We start from the raw sequence: 20,253 nt of genomic DNA on the forward strand, positions 1-20,253 counted from the left end.
TTATTTTAAAAATACAGAGAGATTTTTATATATTTTTTTAAACATTATTCGTGCATGGGTCAATTACTTGTGAATAATCGTCAAAATAAGAGTAAAGTTGACAGTTCCAAGCTTTCATTCAAAATTGATATAGAGAGTATTTGCAAAAACTTCTATTTTGAGAGAAGTACTTTTTGCAGAGAAAGTTGGAAGTTGTAGTAGAATCAGAAGTGAATAGAATTTGTAAAAGAAGTGAAAAACAAACAGAAGCGCGCCAAATTGGATAGTGTTTGGAGAAAATCACTTCTAAAATAAATTTAATTGATTAAAAATTATTTTATCCCTATTTATTTTAAAAATAATATTTTTTCTTATATTTGCACTTGTTGTTTATCAATAATAATTGTTTTCCACAAAAAGTAATAAATTTTATTTCGACTAGTATATTTATATTTATATTTTTTTAAATATTAAAAGAAAAGTGAATGTTTAATTCAATTATACTTCCATTGCGTAATATATTTTTTAATGGTATAGGAATAATATAATTAGATAATATAACAAATAAAATATAAAAGTTCTAAATATTTAATATGTGAAAGTATAAATTTGATATGTTAAAATTATTCGAATTATTTGAAAATTTTAATATGAACTTTAAATATGTAATTTCAAAAATAAATTAAAAATAGTAAAATTGAATTAAAATTATTATAATGAGGGTATAATAGTAAAAAAAAAGTTGAATTTATTTACAAAAAACATTTATTTGATTTAAAAGCGCTTTTCTTAAAGATTTCATTAGAAGCTGATATTGTAAATAGTTTAAAAGTACTATTTTAAAGCCCAAAGCGGAAAAATAGTTTTTAGAAGCTCATGCAAATACTCTCATAATTTTATCAAATATTAAAAATAATAATAATATTTTACATAATAAAAAATATTTATAATTATATCAAATTTCATAATTTTACGAAAAAATTATAGAAAACGAAGTACAAACAAAACCATGTGGAGAAGGAATCGGAATTTCATCTTCTGGACCATAGCTTTCAAAGTTCCAAACAAATGGAGACCAACACTGAAATTACCTGTTTACCCTTATTTCTCATTGTATGTAAAACGACGGAAATACCCCCCAATCTGGCGGCACCTAATTGGTTGATCCGCCAGCCCAATTAACGTCCCGGAGAGAACTTTTGAAAATCGCTTCTTCAGGCGGGGATAGTAGCAGCATTGTCGTCCGCACACAGTGAAGTGTGTTTGTGCGTGAAAATGGCGGTAGCGGGGTTCTACAGGCGCGCCCTTCCTTCTCCTCCAGCTATTGATTTTTCTTCTCCTGAAGGCAAGGTATTCTCCTGTTCCCGTGTGTGTAACTTCGTGATAAGCAATGTATACGAAATGCTTATTGTCAAGCTTGAATTGATGTGAGAGTTGAGATGAGCTTGAGGCAGCTTTTTAGTGAGCAGTGATGTGATCTATTTCACATTTTAGGACTTTTAATTAGTGGAGTCGAGCTGCAAATCTTGCAGAAATTTCAAGTCGAGTTTGTTATGTTCGTTTATGAACTGAGATGAACGTTTCATATTTGATCTCGAGTTGGGTTTTCGTTGAGTAGTTTGATTCATGTTTGCCCTATTTTCCTGGTTAGGGAAGTGTGGTTCTTGTAACTTGTCTGTTCTCTTCTATACTCAAAATCTAATTTCTCATTGTGGTAACTGAAAGATAGTGACAGCAAGTGGTTCTATCTGCCTGTGCTGCATTAGTGCCCCAGGAAGAAATAAATAATTCAAGAAATGGTGATTAAGTATATAAGTTTGTTCAAAGTATGAGACAAATTGCATATGGATTGATTAAAGACGTGTAGGCCAACTGGTATGGAAGTTCTTGCACTGTAGTTATGGTGAAAAATAAGGTTATCTTTTCATTATCTTCAGGCAATCTATTAACAAAACTATCGACGCTCAATTTTGTCCAGAATCATTTTTCTTTTTTTTGTTAATTTTGGCTTCATGACCAAATTTCGTATATCCATTTCAAATTAATTTGTGAAAATTTTATTGTTTGTGAAGTTAATTTCGCATCTAAGCCAGTAAGCCTATAGTTGTTCTATATCCTTTGCAGAAATGAACATGGTAGTACCATAAGTAGTTTACCACCATTGCCTCTTCCCTCTTCTTGATATTACCATATATCATCCCATCTTTAGGCCCCTTTTTCAGTAATCGTTTCCACCCAGTTGTGCATAAGCTACTAGCATGAGAATTTTCTGCAGCATAGAGGACATGGCATTCTGTATTTTCAAATGACTGACTTTCCGTATGATTTGCCACTTCAGAAACTCTTCGGGGAGTCACTTCAAAAAGGAAATATGGAAGGGTTTTTCAAGTTGATTTCTTATTATCAAACACAATCTGAGCCTGCATATTGTGGTTTGACCACCCTTGCAATGGTCTTGAATGCCCTTGCTATTGATCCATGTAGAAAATGGAAAGGTAACTTTTGTTATGCTAAGAATGGAACTTTTGCATGGCTAATGCTGTTTCAGCTACTCATGGACTGCTCCATATATTTAAGTGACATTGCCAAGATTTCACCATGCTGAATTTTTTGATTACTATTGCTTGAGTGTCATATTACTACCAATTTTTGAATTTTTTTCAATATATGGTTATATTTTGGATACTAAATATAACTTCATTACTGTTGGAAAACTTGTATACATCAGAAAGTGCTTAAATAAAGAGTCTATATGTAGCCATCTTCTAGGAGTGCTGCAAACATAATCTTATTTTTAAGTACTCAGTAGTCTCAATATACTCAAATCAAATTAGAAAGAACTAAAGAACCTATGCAAGGAGTCTAAGTGACACCACACTTCTGCGAAAACACCATTTCAATAACAGAACGAATCCTGATATCAACTTCAGCTTGCACCAATGGGAAATAGCATTTACATTTGTTTCAACATTCTGAAAGCATCTACCATTTCTTTCAGCCCATATGTAGTATACACAAGCAGCAAGAACTCCTTTCTTACTTTACTAAATTGAGCATGTTTAAGACGGAAATCGGTCTATGCCACTGAAGAGGAATTTTAATTCCTATTCAATTTGAAGTGAACACCAAAAGATATTTTGACTGTGGACAAACGGAGAATAGATGAGAACTACCCTCAGGACAGTTAATGCAGGGCACACAAACATCAATTCTGAACACGAATACAGTGTCTCTGCAACCTGGCTTTTCTTAGCAACATTTTCCTAGTTGCTATCCGGAAACTAAGACTATGTTTAGGAATGTCGAAGAGACTCCAAATCAACAGCGCAAGGGTAAACATATTTTCTAACCAGAAGCCAATACTATCCAGATTTAATAGAATATAGGTCCTGTTAAATCTGTTGTCCACCAGTTATTCTGACATCCAAGTGCAAGGAAATCCCTTGTCTTCATTACCTTTTTGCCAATACCAATCAACTCTTTTGGATAAATTTCATGGATCTGTTTTATCCATAATGTGTTAGTCTTTAAAGCTAAATCTCAAACCTACCTGCAACTGCTCATTCCAAACACCATATATTTTCAACCCCAAGCCTCCTTTACTAATAGTTAACAGACTTCTTGCCCTCTTATCAGAGGAACTGTCTCACTTCCTTGACCTTTATCCCAACCACTCATTTTTGCAATAATTATGTCCACTGCTTATAAAAAAGTTCTGCTATTAATCTAATGACTCTTCTTGAGTTGAAAACTTCTAATTTCTGAAAACTGTTTTACATTAATGGTTTCTTTAATTTATTCAATCAAGAGAAATTAGTTGCTGCCTTATCTACCTTGGGTTGTCTGCATACTTCTTGTAAATTATGCTTTGCCCCAATTTCCAGACATCAACAGAGTGTTCTGCTACCCTTCACTCTGAGTAGGAAGAGGAGGTGAGCAACAGAGGAGAGAGATATGGTGCATCTTCGATTCTTTAACTGAAGAACATCTTTTTGAAATTTGAAATTCTCAACTTTCCTTTTTTGGTTTTTGTTGTAAACGACTTTCTTAAAAGTGGAAATTGCTTCATCTCTATTACTTGTTGGAGTTTTCTGTCATGAAATTATTGGAATCCAAATACAGGACCTTGGAGATGGTTTGATGAAACTATGTTGGATTGCTGCGAGCCACTAGAAAACGTCCGCGATAAGGGCATATCATTTGGGAAAGTTGTATGTTTGGCACGCTGTGCAGGTGCCAATGTCGAAGCTTTTCGCACTGATCAGAGCTCTATTGATGAGTTTCGGAAGTATGTAATGATGTGTTCTACATCAGATGATTGTCATGTGATCTCATCATATAGTAGAAGAGTTTTTAAGCAGGTAGACGTCTAACTATCTTTTCTTATTTTATTCACATCTTCAGATGTCTTCTTTTCTTTCTAACCATCACAAATTTAGTAGTATGCCATTCTGTGTGCTGGTCTCTTGTATGTACATCTATTATTGGTTCATGAGCTCTTAATGCCACTATTACATATAAGGTGCTACCTTGTTTAGAAGTATCTCATTTGATTTAAGTAATAACAATATTTTATAGTCTTTATTTATTTCAGAAAGGAAAAATACAATTCAAAACAGACTTGCTGGATTGTTGCTCTCATAATGTCTGATAGTATTTCAATTGAAAACTTTTCTACAAGAAAGCTCATTAGGAAAAAGTGAAAAAAAGCCAAAGTAGACCTATGAATCTCTGGAATGTAAAAACACTCTCTATCACTGAATGTTTTGTTTGACTCTGCGTTTTGTATATCAGCTTGAAGTTTGGGAAGGTCTTGTCATAATAGCATTATCTTGCTGGTTCCACTGATGAATTGTCTAATACTTATTGCAGACTGGAACAGGTCATTTTTCTCCCATTGGTGGATATCATGCTGAGAGTGATATGGTGCTGATTCTTGATGTTGCAAGGTTTAAATATCCTCCTCACTGGGTTCCACTCTCACTTCTTTGGGAAGCCATGGATACTGTTGTTGAAGCAACTGGACTACGCAGAGGGTATGCTTAAATAAAGATATGGCCACACTTATTAGAGAAAGAATTTTTTTGTCAATAGGTGTAGAAAGAGAAAAAAGTAAATTCAGATGCTACCTACTATTTTGAAAGTAGTTTAAAATTTTTCTTTTACATTTGTTCAAATGCCACTTTGTGTACTAGGTGTGTGTGGGGGTGTGTTGTGTATAACATAGTATTTCAATGAGTATATTACATGGCAGGAATAATGTTCGTGTCGATGGTTTCTGGTTGGCAACATATGTTGGCTAACTTATTTTGCTGACCTTAATCCTTCAGCCTTACTGGAAGGTCTTTGTCAAATAATTCCAACAGTCCATCTTCAAGTCCTTGCTCATTTTCTAAAGAACAGAAATGAAAGATCCTTATAAGATAGGAACATACTGAAGCTATTATTTTCCTCGTTTGATCTAAATTAGGCAGTGCATATTGAAGCAAACATTTGTCTTGTTGCTGAAACAAATATCAAAAGCTTATCTTATTGTTTCATTTACTTGTATTCAGGTTCATGCTTGTGTCTAGGCAGCAAAGAGCACCAGCTTTGCTTTATGCCATGGTATGATCTATATAACTGATTTTTCATTACCAACCTTTGTAAGCTAAAGAACAGACAAGCAGATAATGGATTTAGACATGTTTATGCCTGTCCTTCCAGAAGCGAGTTCCGTTACTAAGGAACAACTCAGAAAGAAAAGTGACCTAGATTATGTATAATTTTATGTAATTTATTAGGGATTTATCCTTGTTGATTGCATTGCTTTCCTCGCTTTATGGGGTTCAAATGGACATAGAACTGTTAGCATTATGAATACATTCCATCAATATCGTTTTGCGTACTGACCAATGTTAGATTTCTAGATAAGTGAAGAGAGAAATAGAAGACGAACATTTACATGGTTTGGTCATATGACCTACGCTCACGAGACAAATGCCCAAAGGCCTAAATCATATTATTTACTCTTAGTTTGATGATATAACCTCCACCTATTTATATAGGTGAAATACATATGTGTATAACATAAAAATAAGGAAATATTTCCAAAATCAAATCATATAGATATCACAAGAATCACTAAGACTTTGTTGTGATCCTCTTGTGATTTTATAGTTATTTGGAGAATCAATTTATGATTCGCAACAACCAACAATCAAAATAAAACACGGTAGGGAAAATACCCTTTTCCCCAAAGAATCAGCTAACTTTATGGTAGTTTATTATTGTATTGTCTCTTGAATGGTGTGAGGTCAGTTTCTTATATTCTTACAAATCTAAGTTCATTCCTATAGTTCTTAGCAGCTCCATTGAGTTTGTACTTTGATTCTGTTTGGCAGAGCTGCAAACATGAGAGTTGGATTAGTACTGCAAAATACTTGATGGATGATGTTCCAGTGCTGTTAAGCTCAGATAATGTCAAGGACATAAAACATGCCATTTCGACTGTTTTCTTATCTCTACCATCAGATTTTTCAGAGTTCATTAAGTGGGTGGTGGAGGTCTGCAGAAAAGAGAATGTCCATCAAGCTCTAAGCCAAGAAGAGAAATCAAAACTTGCTATGAAGGTAAAAAACAAATGAAACATCTATGTCTGTACTTTCAAACAGTTGTAGTTGTGCCTATGATCCGTCATCCACGGTGAAGTTTTTAACAACTCCATAGTGTTACTTTTGTTTTCTTCGCCAACTTCACTTATATATCCAATTTCTCAGGAGGAGGTGTTGAAACTAGTGCAAGAGACTGGCCTTTACAAGCATGTGACCAATACCTTGTCTGCTGAAAATTCATTTTGCAGGACAGAACAAACTTTGGGTCACATATGTCATCTGCCTAATATTGCAGCTGGTGCTTGCTGTCGAGAAACATGTGCAGGATCTTATAAGGCTACCAATAGTGACAAGCATGTTACAGTAGCCTCTGGGACAGTGGCCAACCACACTGTCGAACAGGGAGTTGCTAGTCTAGTCTCTTCGTCTCAAAGAGAGCTTAATTCCTGCACTTTCGGCAACTCATGTGGTTGCTCGGCTATGCAACCGGCAAGCAGTGATGTTTTTACAGCACTTCTACTGGCATTGCCACCTCGAACATGGTCTGCCATTAAAGACAGAAAGGTTTCGGAGGAGATATCTATCTTAGTTTCTATAGAGAGTCTTCCTCCATTTCTCCAGGATGAGGTATATATTTGTTGCGTTTGACCCTCTCAATTCCGTTAACAACCCCCATTCCCCCCGAAAGAAAAAAGAATAATAATAATAACATCTCATTTTGGATATAACAGATTTTGCACTTGAGAGATCAGCTCCTCCTTCTCAAGAGATGCAAAGATAACAGAGTGGAAGATGATCTGGATGCTCCGATGATCTGAGTAAGTATTATTTTGGTTATAGCACAACTGACTGCTTCAATTCTTGTCTGGTGTAGGCTTAATGTAAGTAACAGTAGGGGCATGAACTGTCCTCAATGCTTTCTAGACTCCACCTACAGAATGATTGCTGTTCGGAGCAGAATAATTGATGTCCCTGAATTGCACTATATGAGATGCACAGGACGCCTTTGCTTATGCATGTCTGTAGCACCCCACAATAACTTTATCTTTTTTAAATATCACACTTAAAGTAAATTTTGTTTATACATGTAAATAAACACATAATACAATCTCTATTGAGTATATATATACACGTAATCTCATCATCATCACTAGCAAATTTATCATTTCGTCTACAAGATTGTACATATGCCTATTAGATTCCACAACATGAAACTTTTGTAATTAGTTCATAAGTTATTCTCATTTTTAATTCATATTTACACAATTCTAAAATATGATTTTTGTCTTTATTGACGAATGTGTCTGTATATTGGCTCGACTTGATTGAAATATAAAGTTTGGACCTAGCCTTCGGTGGGTAAAGATCTATACCTGAAAAATGTTAGTAGAGGAATGAGTTTGCAACTCACTAAGTAAATAACCGGCATCACCTATACATGCACATCAGGCATAGTTTCAAACAGGACAACTTAAGTAGCATATATAAAATGTGATCAATTTGATTCCAATAAGGTTCATTTTATCCACAAAGCAATCATCCCACATAAGTAAAGCAATTGAAATCTCCCGTTTGTAATAAGCTTACAAGATGTATCATAGTATCTTTCTGTATACAAATAAGATTACATCGATTTTGTTATACTCATGATGCCATCATATCACAATAATAGGACAGTCAGTGGAACACTTTCTTTTTTAGTATGCTTATAAGAGGGTGATGTGGTATTTTCTCCATCAACTCAATCTCACCATTCATTACATAATGTTTAAATAAATCCCCTTGACACGCCACACAAGCTTATCAATTTCATTTCGCATCATAACTCTTTTCATATCGCATCATAGCTCTTTTTATATCGCATTATAGCTCTTTTCATTTCATTTCGCCACACAGGCTATTCAACAACATTAAAGAGTACCCATGTCACAATTATATTCAATTTCCACCATTCCCTTATTTTCACATATCACCATTCTTGTAAGCAACTAGTAATGTAAAACTATATATGAACATATTTTCATTTACAAGCACCAACAACACGTCATTCAACAAATATAATATTTCAATATATTTTCTCATTTCACATACACAATATCATCATTCAAATTAAATCATCCATCACTCATACATTTTTAGATAAATCAGTTTCAACACAAATAATGGATTTATGTAAAAGTAATACCATAAAGAAATAAAACATATATAGATAATACTAATTGTTTAATTACCTGACTTATAATATTTTACTGACAAATAAAGAGTTGTTCAATTCTCTACTTTATGTTCGAATCCCATTTAGTGGGACCGTTGAATGCGTGTAAATGTGTGAATTGCATATGTTTTTTTTTTGTGTGTGCGCGTGCAATTTGAAAGGGAAGCGGTGCGTTGGCAGCCACTTGTCAATTTTTTGTTTTGTAGACCTTAATCAGTTTGGTATTTTTTGTAGTTTTTATTTGAGTCTCATATTTATTAGATTATTTAGTATATTAGGGTTTTTTTTTTTACAAAATTTTACAACCTTATGAGATAATCTGAAATTTAACTTGCTTTTTGGCATGTTGGTCTAGGAGTACAAGATGAGTCGAGCCGAGACAGCTCGAACGAGCTCGAAAATTTTTGAGTTTGAGTTGAGCTGGCTTAAGCTCGAGCTCTTTTATGAGCTGAGCTCGAACTTAAGTATTTCTGTTCGAAAGTTCTTGAACTACTTGTATCTTTTTTTTAATACTTTATTTTTTAGTTTTTGTTATATATATTTACTACATATTCAATATTTTATATCAATTTCACATAGAGTTTTATTTAATCAATATATCATATTTTAATTCTTAATAATAATAAAATATGATATGTTTACTTATTTTATTATCTAATAATTATCTAAAATTAAGCTTGATTAACAATTTAGTGATTTTATATATTTTTTTATAAATAATTATTTCATACAATGCATATGAATTTTATTTTTATGTTTCTATATCAATTTGTAATCTCTTTGTACTTTTATAAGTGAAGAAATTCATTGATATTGAATTGCATTACAAAAGAGTCCAAAATCAGATCAAGTAATGCTTGGTTTAAAAAATTCTTTTTCTTATTATTGTATAATTGAAAGATACAAAAATTTAAATTACCACCATCATATTTTAAAAATGTAGTTTTATTTTATCATTTTTATTTTACTTTTAAAAAATATAATTCCTTCTTCCACTATCTTTCTAAAGTTAATTTTCTATGTATACATTTTAAAGGCCAATCCATTCAATCAATTTTGATAAATTGTTCATCAATTGATCTTTCTTCTCTTCCATCTAATTAAATACATATATAGTGTTTGCTTGAGATTGAATTTTTAATCATGTACATATGGCGAGTAGTAATTTTAGTTCTATACAAATCAATTCTGCCAATTTTTTTTCTATATTTTTAAAAATTTCGCACAATGATGATAAAAATGACAGAAAAAGTGCACGTTACATACACATGACCAGCGTGCATTTTTCTTCTCATGTTAACAAATTTAGGCTATTTTTGTTCTTAATTTGCGAAATTTTCAAAATTACAAAATAAAATTATCAAAATGATTTCGTATATGACTAAAATGGTTATCCCCATACTTACAGGACTAAAATTATATTTTTTTCTACAATCGATAGTATAATTTTTAAGTTACACTGTTGAGTTTAATTACATGAGTCTTTCTTTATTCTGTTAGTTCATGTGATTTATATCGCTTATAACGGATCTCTTGGCCTGTCGGGGGTGAAGCTTCATAATAATTCATGACTGTGTTGTACTTTTATACTTTTTTTCTATTTATGAAATTTACATTTATCCAAAACTAAAAAAAAAAAAAAAAATTTAAGTTACACGGATAGTACAAACATTTAATGTCACTCAACATATATAACACGAAAACATTGATCACATGATGGTGACTCCACAAACTTTCAAAAAAATTGGCAAACAAGTAAAATTCCACTCAACATTCCCATACTACTCCAATTCTTTCTCACCAGAACGACCCTGAAAACCACCTTGATCAGCGCTCTTGTACACAAACCTCCTCGCAAGACAAACATACCCACAGAGATTGACAGCACTCAGGGCAGCCAAAACCCAGTAAAAATACTCAAGATTAGCCCTGTTAATGTTGTCCCCAAGCCACTCATGCCCACCCCTCGAGCTAACCCCTTGCACGATACATATCAACCCACTGCTCAAAAAGCTCCCAATCCCAATCACACTGATGTACGCCGCTGCACCCACGCTTCTCATCTCCACCGGCATTTGATCATAGAACAACTCCTGCAATCCAACCACAGTGAACACATCAGAAAGCCCGCATATCACGTACTGCGGCACCAGCCACCAAATGGCCATTGGAACGACGGACTTAGGCTCGTCCACGAGCCCGTTGTCGCGTGCAATGTTAACCCTTTTGGCCTCGACGGATGCTGCCACAGCCATGGCCAAGATTGATAGGACTAGTCCGGTCCCGATACGTTGCAGGATCGTTATGCCGGAGGCGCGGCCGGTGATGGCTCTGGCGATGGGGACGAGGGCTCGTTCGTATAGCAGGACGGAGGCTAGGATTGTGAGGCCTGTGAAGACTTGGAATGAGGCTGGCGGGATGTGGAAGGTTGGTGTGATGGTTCTGACCATTGTGCTGCCTTGCTTGGTGAAGTATGTGCCGAGTTGGGCTGTTACTACTGCGAACATGAGGCAGCTGAACCAGATGGGAATGAGTTGGAGGAGTAGTTTCACTTCCTCCACTTGGTTTGAAGAGCATAGTCTCCAGGGGTTCCTTTTCTCAGTTGATGTGTCTTTGTCGTCTATCATCGTTGCCTTGTCCAGAAATCTGCAGAATCACAGTAACTATGAAATGACCGATCACATAATAAGTATAAAATATTTATTTTTATACACGCTAAGATTATGAAAATTATGTCTTTGATTTTATTTAATATAAAACGTTATACATGTATGTCGTGGTTATATGTTCGATGAAATAAAGATGTAATAAAGCTAAAATAGAAAATTTAGTCCTTAAGTAACTTTTGAGATAAATTAGAGCTAGTTATCTTTCGCGAAATTTATCATAATTATTAATATTTTATTGTTATTTAAAAATTACAAATTTCCTTCTCAAATGAAGTATAACTATATGGCCCCTAGATGGTGCCGTGTAAATTACTACTTTACCATTATTAATTTTTTTTTAAGAAAAAATTTAAAAATATCTGAGGGTCATTAAGGCTTATTAACCCATAAAAATACTTTTAAAAAAATAGAAAGCATATAAAATTTAATTATATTTCAAAAGGATATTTTAATCCGTTCACTACAAAAATTAGATGAAAACCTAACAGGGCTAACGAAAATGGCTCATTATTAGGTTGACATCAAAATGAGACTGTAATTATATACCAAATTTTATGAAAAAAGACGGTAATTTACTCTAAAATATCGATGCAGTTGAAGAAAGAATAATAATATAAAGGCGCTAAATTCAAATGGATTGGTCCTATACTTGGACCCAATTCTACTTTAGAATAAAAAGAATGACCTCGTGAGTTGGGATGACAATGAATTCGAGTTAGATGCAAATCCAACTCCACAACGGGGGAGTTTTAAAACTCAAATTGGATTTGAGTTTACGAGATTATGACTCAAACCGAACCAAACTCGAATTTTTTTAATATTTTACTTATATTTATTTAATATACATATTTAGAGCCCAATATATGTACATTTAAGTTCATAAAAAATGTATTTAAATTTGAATACTATTATTACTTCATATTATAAAATTATGGTATATTATAAATTAAAGTTACATATTTTAGTATTTCAAGCACTTTACATCATACTTTATTCCGAACTTTTATTATATGTTTTTAGGTTAATTTTATTTTGGTCACTTAAGTTAGTTACTAAATTTACATTTGGTAGCCCTTCTTATGATCTCATCAATTTAATTCTTATTATTTTAAAAAAAAATGATCAAAGTTAATCTTGACCGTTAATTGACCATTTAAAATAACATATGGACCTTTATGAAGAGGAGAAAAAAAGCGGCAAACAAACAATAAAGACAAAAAATTAATAGCCCGTTATGCATTATAGGAAAAAGATGAAAATAACCAAAATCGAGAGGAATTCGCTTTTCATATCTTAAGTTAGTCACTAAATCACTTTCTTCCAACTTTGTCAATTTTTATTCTCAGGTAAAAATCGATCAAAATAAATCATAACCGTAGTTACCAAAAGGATCCCCTGTTAATTTAGACGGTCAACTAACGATGATGACTAATTTTGCTCATTATAAGAAAATTTGGAGGCTAAAAATTGATGAGGTCGGACATGGGATATCACAGATGATTTAGTGACTAACTTAACGGACGCAAAAGTGTAATTACCCCCTTTTTTTTTTAATTTCAGTTAACATATACAAGTCACGTTATAAAAAAAATCTTTCCCTAAATAAAGTAAATGACATAATTTTTGTACAGGTGGCGCGTACATATCAATTAAAATAGAAGATGAAATATGATTCGAAATAAAAAATCTAATCCGTTTCTCTGTACCATTAGTAGTATTTTTTATTTAACCGACAGACCCAACACATGCACGGCTTGAGCGCCGCCAAGTCTTTTTGAGGAGATTTTATTAGAAATTTAATAAAATTGATTTTGGGTTTAAATTATAAATTTTTTAAAATTATGAAATATAATATGATAAGTTCAAAAATAATAGAACCAAAATCGAAAAAAACTAACTCGTGACGTAAAATGAAAATTTTCCCATAACTTCCACGTAATAAACTTCAAACTTCCATAAAAAGACTAGAAATAATCTCACGCTATCTATGCAGACAGTGATCTGCACAATATATTAAATTTTAACTTAGGCTAAGATGTGATATAATAATTTATATTTAAATTAGACCGCCATCCACATCAACAATTTCTAACTTTCCTAAAATCAACTAAAAAAGCACAATAAATTGCAGCTATTATTACTAATTTTAGGGAACTAAACGGAAACATCTTTTCCAAAGTTTCGTCGAATCAATCGAACCATAGAGTTAGTGGGATATGCTTATTCTGTTATTAGTCGTTTTTCTTGAGTCGTACGCCGATCAAAGAGCAAGTACATTGCACTCGTCATATGATTGGTTTAGGTCTGGGGGAACCAAGAATTTTCGAAAAAAGAACATGTAATTCTTCCTAAAGTAGTACTATCCAGAAACAGGTCGGATCTTTTAATTTTTTTCAAACACTAGCCGTCATGGCATGTCATCATTCCGCGCACATAATAAATAGTATTTTATATTTTAAAATACATTATAAATAAGAATAAATTATATAAATTAACAAACCATATTTAAAAAAAATAAAACGAACCTAAAGAAAAAGAATAACGCAGTATTACTTTTATCGATGAATTTGTGTAGTTGTGTTAAAATAACGTAGTATTACTTTATATATACAAAAAAAAAAAAATAATAGAAAGGCGTGACGTCTTAAAATATGGATAACGCATTGGATGCTGACCCATCGTTAAGTGGGCTATATTGTCGTGGGTTGAAGTTTATTGACATTTATGACCATCATCGTCTAACAACTAATTTAACCCGTTAGTCTTCTTTTAAGTTTCTATCAATTTAATGAACGGATCAAAATGTCATTGCGAATTATATAATTTTACATATTTTTTTTTAAATTTTTACATCCATCTCGTTCAATATTTTTTATATTTTTTTTCAAAAAAAGATACAACAAGAATAAAATTGCAATTTCAGACCTCCATTTATACATTATATAATTTTATTAAATATTTAAAAAATACTTGTAATTTTTCAAATAACGAGAAAGAATTTATAATTATGTGTAATACTGGTGGTTGGTCCACGTCCATCCCTCCCTATAAAACCCGGCGCAAAGGTCAAGCTTAGAAGACACAAAAGGGTTTATTTGACTTGCTAAAGTCATTAAGAAGAATATTTGAAATGACAACCACAATAACTTGAATTAAGACAATAGATGTAAGTCTAAATCAATATTATTGTGGAGAGTGGAGTAATATTTTTATTTATTCAGTATTGCACTTGAGCCCCAATATTTTCTTCAGCACTTAATGTAATTTATTCTCCTATAATATCGTAAATGAGCAAATTATTTTTTTAAATAAAAAAATAACAATTTATCTCCCTGTGTTTTTTTAAAATAAGATAACGGGATAAATTGCTTTATTTTAAAAAATACAAGAAAATAAATTGCTGCAGTTTAACTAATACAGGAAGATAAATTGCTCGTTTTTTTTTCCTCCATAAGGGTGTAATTTGCTCATTCACATTTTTTCCATCTTGTTTATCTATACGTTATTAATAAGGGAGTGTGATATTTTGATATCTAACTTTTTTTAATTTGTTATTTTATATTATAATTTATTTTTCTTATTTATTTATCTACTTTTCCTTCTTCCACTATCTTTTGGTAGTTATTTTTTTTTCTTTGATATTATATTATTCTTTTTTTTAATTAAATGACACTTTCTTGTAATTCCATTAATGACTTATTATTATGTATATATTTTATTAAAAATTAAAAAAAATTATTTTAATAGTATTAAAGAATTACGTGCACATACAGAGTGTAAAACAACTTACTAAAGTAAATTAAAATATTTCAAAACAACTTACTAAAGTAAATTAAAATATTTCAAGAATTAGATAGAGAGTATCTAATATAATTTAATTATTAGACAGAAAAATTATGAAAAGTTTCTTTTTAAAATTGATTTTTTTTATATTTAAAAAAGTGGCAAATTAATTCCACTAAACTAAATATTTTCAATAATTAATTCTTAAATCAATATAATTAATTAAAATATACCAAGAAAGTATTGAAAATGAAAAGGAAAGGGAGGAAAAGGGGAAGTACCTGAACTGGCTAGTACGAGCCAAAGGGTGAACTGTCCCACCATCCTCTTCAACAAAAATCCCACGCCCCTCCCCCTCCGCCAACCGCCGCTTCCTCACGGCTGCAACCACCACCTGAGCCACCCTCGTAAACGGGCTCCCTACCGGAGCCTGGCGGCGGTAACTCCGACTCCCGATCAAGAACACGACCAGCGCCGCAGCCACCGCCACCACCAGCATCCCGAACCCGAACTTCCACCCCACATAGTCCTCCACGTAAATCACCACCAGCACCGCGGCGGTGGCGCCACAAACAATCCCGACATACCACCAGTTGAAGAAAGAGCTCTTCGCCGCCTTCTCCTCCGGCAGCCCCTCGTCGAATTGATCCGCTGCGAAAGTCTGCACGCATGGCTTGTGCCCGCCTTCGCCGATGGCCAGAACATAGAGGGCTATGAAGAAAAGTGTACCCTGAGCACGCGGAGGAACTGCGGAGACCGCTACTGTCAGCAGAACCAGGCCCTGTGAATTAAATGAACAACTGAACGAAATTAAATACATTTCCGCCATCGAATTACGCACTGTTTCATTATGTAAAATAAGGGACGATCGTACGTACAATGAGGTATATGGTGGAGGCGAGGAGAATGGTTCTGAACCGGCCGACGTAGGAGTCGGCGAGGAAGCCACCAACCACCGGGAAGACGGCCGAGACGCCTTCCCATATGTTGACGTTCTTGGCGGCGGTTGCAGTAGGCTGGCCGAGCACCCTCGTAAGGTACATCATCAGGTTCCCGGCCACCCCATAGTAAGCAAAACGCTCCGCTACTTCCACAACTGCTTATAACAAGCAGTCGGAGGGAGACGTAATCACATAAACTGCAACAGAGTATATATAGAAAAATAAAATAAAAAAATTACGTACAGATGATGAAAATGGCGGATTTCCAGCCACCCCTAGAGGTGTTCTTCAGAGGGGAATTTCCAGGCATGGGATTATAATTTTTTTGAAAGCAAACAATAATATTGGTCAATTTTTGGTATATATATATATATATAGAGAGAGAGAGAGAGAGGGGGGGAGAGAGAGAGATTATGGTAATAGATTTTCTATTGTACAAGTAATAAAATTTTGATGTGGTTGAGGATTGGAGATGGTAAGCAAGCAAAGCATCACTTATATATGATACTGAGTCATGGTGGCAAAGAAAATCCAAATTTTTTTTATTCAAATTAAATTTGATGGAATCATATTAATTATAAATACATATAATATATTTTTTATATGCAATTAATTTTTTTTAAAATTATAAATTAATCACATAATAAATATATTATTTATTATATAATATGATTCAAACCTAATCAAACTCAATTTCAATTAAAATTTTTCAAAAAATAATATAATTATATATACATATATATATATGTTGAGTTGAGTTGGGTTCTGAAAATGGGGATTCGTATTGATTTAACACCAATAAGGTAGGGGAACAGCACAAACAAAGAAAGTTTTTGGACCCCCTCATAATATTGGTCGAATGTCTTGTCTTCTTTATATATATATATGTATATATTTATTTTTGTCACCAATATATATGTATATATATATAATCTAGGTGTACGTTGCACGTTAATTTTAAATACGAGCTTGTGTGAGTTTTATAAATTTGAAAGATTTATCTTTTTAAAAGGTTGTCTTTTTAGATAAAAATGCGAAAATAGAACAAACAATACTTTATACAATAAATCGTATTACAAACCCGTATGAATATTATTTTATTATTTTATTACCAGTTGATGATTTCAAGAATGCAATTTGTGTATCATTGACTAAGGAGTGAGTTTTGAAGGTGGGATATTTTAATAATTACATATAGGAATTATGTAAGTCATAAACTAGTGATGATGTAAGCTATATAGTAATATAACCTTTTCCACCTTGGAAAGTTAAAGGAACTATATTATTAAAATTCATCATATGATAAATATTGTTATAATTCTATTACAACATAATTATTATAGAATAAATGTAACTTTTTCTTTTAAATTATGTGATTCACTGAATTTTGACCATTGCTATATAGTAAGATAATCTTTTCTACCTTGGTAAAGTTTAAAGAAAAAATATATATATTATTAATGTAATCAATAATTCCTTTCAAATTCTTGCTGAAATTTGACTTTGACCATATCCATTCATCATATATTATATATATCATTGATTCACTTAATTTTTTACCATTGCAATATAGTAACATAACCTTTTCTACCTTGGTAAAAAGTTTAAAGAAATTTAATATATTGTTAATGTAATCAATGTTACTTGCAAATTCTTGTTGAAAATTGACTTTTACCATATTCATTCATCATATGATAAGTATTCTTCTTTATATTATAAAAGGTTTGAGAAAAGTTGTAATTTTGATCCCGCAACTATAAAGGTGTATCGATTTTGGTTCTATTAAAATATTTTAATTGACAATTTAGGCGCGGATAGAGATTTGGTATTGGATTGGGTTTGGGGCGGGTTTCTTAGAGCCTGAGATCCGTTTCGCTAAGAAATTCTTAGACCTGAAACCTGCTCGGCTAGACTCGAGATTTGGAAGGCACGACAGAGAATTTGATTTAATTATTTTAATATTAAGAATATATATATATATATTAAAAAATATTGTCATAATTAACTTTATAAATATGAGAAAATAATATTATTCAAAGGTTAATTTTTTTTCCAATAAAGTTTTATGTGCAAATTTTACGCTTTCAAATATTGAAAATTTTAAATATGTACTACTTATATATACATTCACTACAAAAAAAAATATTTTATTATGGCGGCATATTTTTGTCCCAATTTGAGATGGGTTTTCGATCGATTTTGCAATGGGTGACGTCGCCTTAGGGTTGAAATAGAATGGACAAAATTTTTATAGAACTCTTGTCAGAAAGACCGTTACAGAATTAGGAGTGTACACTACACTGAATTAGTAATACCATTGCAAAATGATTGCCGTCTGCTTGTGATGGTGGTGCGTGACGAGTATTTGTAGTCGCAATTTTGTGATGGTATTTGCAAAGGATTGTTGAAAATTGCGATGATTGTCTATACAATTCTTGCTTGTGTCGCACGTTCGTTGCAAAATTCGTTTCAAATTGCTCCATTTATTACGACTACTTAAAGAGTCAACCCAAAAGGAGTAACCCATCGCTAAAATAACAACTAGTTTTATGATGGCTACATTTCCTTTGCAAATTTGTCACAATACGATCGCAAAATTCACAATGGTTATTTTTCAACGGTTGATTTTGGACTGTCGCAAAAACGAGTTGCGAAACCCGCCACAATATCTTTATATATATATTGCTTTCTTTTTATTGTTGTAGTCACTTTGTTAATTATTACTACAAAAAAAGAAAGGCGGGATACGATATTTCTTTAATTTGGAACGGTTAGAGAAACATTGAATTTATTTGCAGCGGACGTTGGAATGGGTTTAGAACGGATTGAAATCCGTCTTTACAATTGACGTTACAAAAATGTAGGAACGGTTCACGGGAAACCATTCCAGCTTGGGACGAAAGTTGTATTTGTTCTTGAAACATGTTCCAAATATCAATTTAGGCTGAAAAGGTTAGTTATGGTTTTTAGGTATAATTTTGGAATGGTATTTGTATTACTCGTGAGATAATTTTGGCACTATTTTTTTTTCTTTTTGTAATTTAGGAACGGACTTTGGAACATTGTTTTGCAACGGGTTGTTGAATTTGGAACACATTTGTAGAACTACATTAGTAGTAGAATTAGAAACGACTTGTATAATTTGGAACACATATGAGATACTGATTAGTAATACTATTTGGGACGGCTTGTCCAGTGTAGGAACACTTTTTTGAGGCAGTCTTTGGAACGGGATTTGGAGAGTACATTGTAAAACTTGTAAAATTTTATTTAGCATTACTAAACCCGTTCCTAAATTTTGAATTTCTTAATTTTTAATAATTTATTAGTATGTTTAATAAATTTAAATAAATAAATAAATTTATATATTTTAATAAATTTTTAGATATATTAATTTACTTTAATGAAATTTGAATTAATTTTATCTATAAATTTAATTAATTAAATATGTATAACATAATGGAATTTAATAAACATTAAGAAACATAAATAATTTTAAAAAATATATATTAATATAAAAAATATTTAATTACAAAAAAAAAAACCTAATCTAAATGCTCCTCGTCATTCTCTTGATTCTTGGCCGGGGGATTCGTCGGAGGCGGTGCTGTAGTTGACGAGGAGGCCCGCTTCTCCGACATCATGTCGACCATCATCGTCTCGAGACGGCCGATGCAGACTTAGAGAATGATGTCGACTTAGACATGGATAAGGATGAGGGATCAGGGGAAGGAAATAATAAAGATAGTGAGTTTGATTGTAGTGATGGTAAAAAAAATGAGGATGGAAGAAAATAGGGATGATGTAGGGACTGAAACAAGGGGTAGGGATACAGAATCTTAATATGATGTTGATATGCTTAATAGTGGGGATGAACTTGATTTTGATTTGGACTCTGATGGGGAAGGGAAGGACAAACCTCTTGCTTTCGGTGCTACTAATATAATGGATCCTGTCTTTGAGTTAGGAATGTTGTTCAGTAACATGACAGAATTTAGAGAGGCTATACACTCACATGCTATAAAAACAAAAAGAAATTTGAAGATTACCAATAATGAAAACCTGAAAGTATA

At 32.5% G+C, this 20,253-nt stretch overlaps 2 protein-coding genes across 6 annotated transcripts; one reads left to right on the forward strand and one right to left on the reverse strand.

Annotated features, from left to right (window-relative positions):
• The first annotated feature begins 1,135 nt into the window (after positions 1–1,135).
• LOC105172177 (glutathione gamma-glutamylcysteinyltransferase 1) lies at positions 1,136–7,716 on the forward strand. 5 transcript variants are annotated; one of them, XM_011093537.3, is made up of 8 exons: positions 1,136–1,329; positions 2,318–2,474; positions 4,102–4,340; positions 4,852–5,015; positions 5,535–5,586; positions 6,363–6,590; positions 6,738–7,199; positions 7,304–7,716. In XM_011093537.3, the coding sequence occupies exons 1-8, from the start codon at positions 1,255–1,257 to the stop codon at positions 7,388–7,390; spliced, it is 1,464 nt and encodes a 487-aa protein (XP_011091839.1). In that variant the 5' UTR covers positions 1,136–1,254; the 3' UTR covers positions 7,391–7,716. The 5 variants fall into 5 exon arrangements, with proteins under 5 accessions (XP_011091839.1, XP_088741744.1, XP_088741746.1 ...); XM_088885618.1 differs by having other exon boundaries at positions 1,187–1,324; XM_088885621.1 differs by lacking the exon at positions 1,136–1,329 and adding an exon at positions 3,864–3,936 and having other exon boundaries at positions 2,401–2,474.
• Positions 7,717–10,447: 2,731 nt separating this feature from the next.
• LOC105172176 (protein NRT1/ PTR FAMILY 5.4) lies at positions 10,448–16,646 on the reverse strand. The gene is made up of 4 exons (XM_011093536.3): positions 16,424–16,646; positions 16,118–16,335; positions 15,521–16,020; positions 10,448–11,433 (listed from the first exon to the last, which is right to left on the reverse strand). Exons 1-4 carry the CDS (start codon positions 16,488–16,490, stop codon positions 10,569–10,571), a joined length of 1,650 nt encoding a protein of 549 aa, XP_011091838.1. The 5' UTR covers positions 16,491–16,646; the 3' UTR covers positions 10,448–10,568.
• Positions 16,647–20,253: the final 3,607 nt, after the last annotated feature.

This window comes from Sesamum indicum, linkage group LG10 (assembly GCF_026168435.1).
Source record: "Sesamum indicum cultivar Baizhima isolate 11 linkage group LG10, ASM2616843v1, whole genome shotgun sequence".
Classification (NCBI taxonomy): domain Eukaryota; kingdom Viridiplantae; phylum Streptophyta; class Magnoliopsida; order Lamiales; family Pedaliaceae; genus Sesamum; species Sesamum indicum.